General features: G+C 49.2%; 1 protein-coding gene across 1 annotated transcript in view; it reads right to left on the bottom strand.

Annotated features, from left to right (window-relative positions):
* The window catches only part of LOC122545652 (adhesive plaque matrix protein-like), a gene marked incomplete at both ends in the record, with an annotated part of 3250 nt that extends 1120 nt beyond the window's left edge, over positions 1-2130 (bottom strand). The window contains 2 exons of the mRNA XM_043684607.1: positions 42-572; positions 656-2130. Coding sequence (XP_043540542.1) covers positions 42-572; positions 656-2130 — 2006 coding nt within the window. The remainder of the gene's footprint in view (positions 1-41; positions 573-655) is intronic.
* Positions 2131-2181: the final 51 nt, after the last annotated feature.

The following is a 2181-nucleotide window of genomic DNA, read 5'->3' as shown; positions in this document are numbered from 1 at the left end:
TTTGCTGCTGGTTGTAGTCTGGGAGTGTAGTTTGTGGTTGCTTGTAGTCTGGGAGTGTAGTTTGTGGTTGCTTATAGTCTGGAAGTGTAGTTTGCTGCTGGTTGTAGTCTGGGAGTGTCGTTTGTGGCTGCTTGTAGTCTGAGAGTGTAGATTGCAGCTGCTTGTAGTCTGGGAGTGTAGTTTGCAGCCGGTTGTAGTGTAGTTTGCAGCTGACTGTACTCTGGGAGTGTAGCTTGCAGCTGTTTGTAGTCTGGGAGTGACCTTTGGTGTTGCTTGTAGTCTGGGAGTGTAGTTTGTGGTTGCTTGTAGTCTGGGAGAGTAGTGTGCAGCTGCCTGTTGTCTGGGAGTGTAGTTTGCAACCGGTTGTAGTGTAGTTTGCAGCTGACTGTACTCTGGGAGTGTAGCTTGCAGCTGTTTGTAGTCTGGGATTGACGTTTGGTGTTGCTTGTAGTCTGGGAGTGTAGTTTGTGGTTGCTTGTAGTCTGGGAGTGTAGTTTGCTGCTGGTTGTAATCTGGGAGTGTAGTTTGCGGTTGCTTGTAGTCTGGGAGTGTAGTTTGTGGTTGCTTATAGTCTGGGAGTGTAGTTTGCAGCTGGTTGTAGTCTAGGAGTATGGTTTGCAGCTGCTTGTAGTCTCAGAGTGTAGTTTGCGGTTGCTTGTAGTCTGGGAGTGTAGGTTGCTGCTGGTTGTAGTCTGGGAGAGTAGTTTGCAGCTGGTTGTAGTCTGGGCATTTAGTTTGCGGCTGCTTGTAGTCTGGGAGTGTAGTTTGTGGTTACGTGAAGTCTGGGAGTGTAGTTTGCGGTTGCTTGTAGCCTGGGAGTGTAGTTTACAGCTGCTTGTAGTCTCGGAGTGTAGTTTGCAGTTGCTTGCAGTCTGGGAGTGTAGTTTGCGGTTGCTTGTAGTCTGGGAGTGTAGTTTGCGGTTGCTTGTAATCCGGGACAGTAGTTTGCAGCTGCTGGTAATCTCGGAGTGTAGTTTGCGGTTGCTTGTAGTCTGGGAGTGTAGTTTGCGGTTGCTTGTAATCCGGGGGAGTAGTTTGCAGCTGCTTGTAGTCTCGGAGTGTAGTTTGCGGTTGCTTGTAGTCTGGGAGTGTAGTTTGTGTTGCTTGTAGTCTGAGAGTGTAGTTTGCAGTTGCTTGTAATCCGGGGGAGTAGTTTGCAGCTGCTTGTAGTCTCGGAGTGTAGTTTGCGGTTGCTTGTAGTCTGGGAGTGTAGTTTGCGGTTGCTTGTAGTCTGGGAGTGTAGTTTGCAGCTGCTTGTAGTCTGGGAGTGTAGTTTGCAGCTGCTTGTAGTCTGGGAGTGTAGTTTGTAGCTGCTTGTAGTCTGGGAGAGTAGTTTGCACCTGCTTGTAGTCTGGGAGTGTAGTTTGCGGTTGCTTGTAGTCTGGGAGTGTAGTTTGCAGCTGCTTGTAGTCTCGGAGTGTAGTTTGCAGTTGCTTGTAGTCTGGGAGAGTAGTTTGCACCTGCTTGTAGTCTGGGAGTGTAGTTTGCAGCTGCTTGTAGTCTGGGAGTGTAGTGTGCGGTTGCTTGTAGTCTGGGAGTGTAGTTTGCGGTTGCTTGTAATCCGGTAGAGTAGTTTGCAGCTGCTTGTAGTCTCGGAGTGTAGTTTGCGGTTGCTTGTAGTCTGGGAGTGTAGTTTGCAGCTGCTTGTAGTCTCGGAGTGTAGTTTGTGGTTGCTTGTAGTCTGGGAGTGCAGTTTGCGTTGCTTGTAGTCTGGAAGTGTAGTTTGCACCTGCTTGTAGTCTGGGAGTGTAGTTTGCAGCTGCTGGTAGTCTCGGAGTGTAGTTTGTGGTTACCTGTAGTCTTGGAGTGTAGTTTGCGGTTGCCTGTAGCCTGGGAGTGTAGTTTGTCGCTGCTTGTATTCTGGAGGTGTAGTTTGCGGCTGCTTGTAGTCTGGGGGTGTAGTTTGCAGCTGCTTGTTGTCTGGGAGTGTAGTTTGCGGTTGCTTGTAGTCTGGGACAGTAGTTTGTGGCTGCTTGTAGTCTGCGAGTGTAGATTGCAGCTGCTTGTATTCTGGGAGTGTAGTTTGCGGTTGCTTGTATTCTGGGAGTGTAGTTTGCAGCTGCTTGTAGTCTCGGAGTGTAGTTTGCGGTTACGTGAAGTGTGGGAGTGTAGTTTGCGGTTGCTTGTAGTCTGGGAGTGTAGTTTGAAGCTGCTTGTAGTCTCGGAGTGTAGTTTGCGGTT

The sequence above is a fragment of the Chiloscyllium plagiosum genome, unplaced genomic scaffold (assembly GCF_004010195.1).
Source record: "Chiloscyllium plagiosum isolate BGI_BamShark_2017 unplaced genomic scaffold, ASM401019v2 scaf_53465, whole genome shotgun sequence".
Classification (NCBI taxonomy): domain Eukaryota; kingdom Metazoa; phylum Chordata; class Chondrichthyes; order Orectolobiformes; family Hemiscylliidae; genus Chiloscyllium; species Chiloscyllium plagiosum.
Note: the sequence above shows the minus strand (reverse complement) of the source record. Positions and strands in the feature narration are given on the sequence as shown.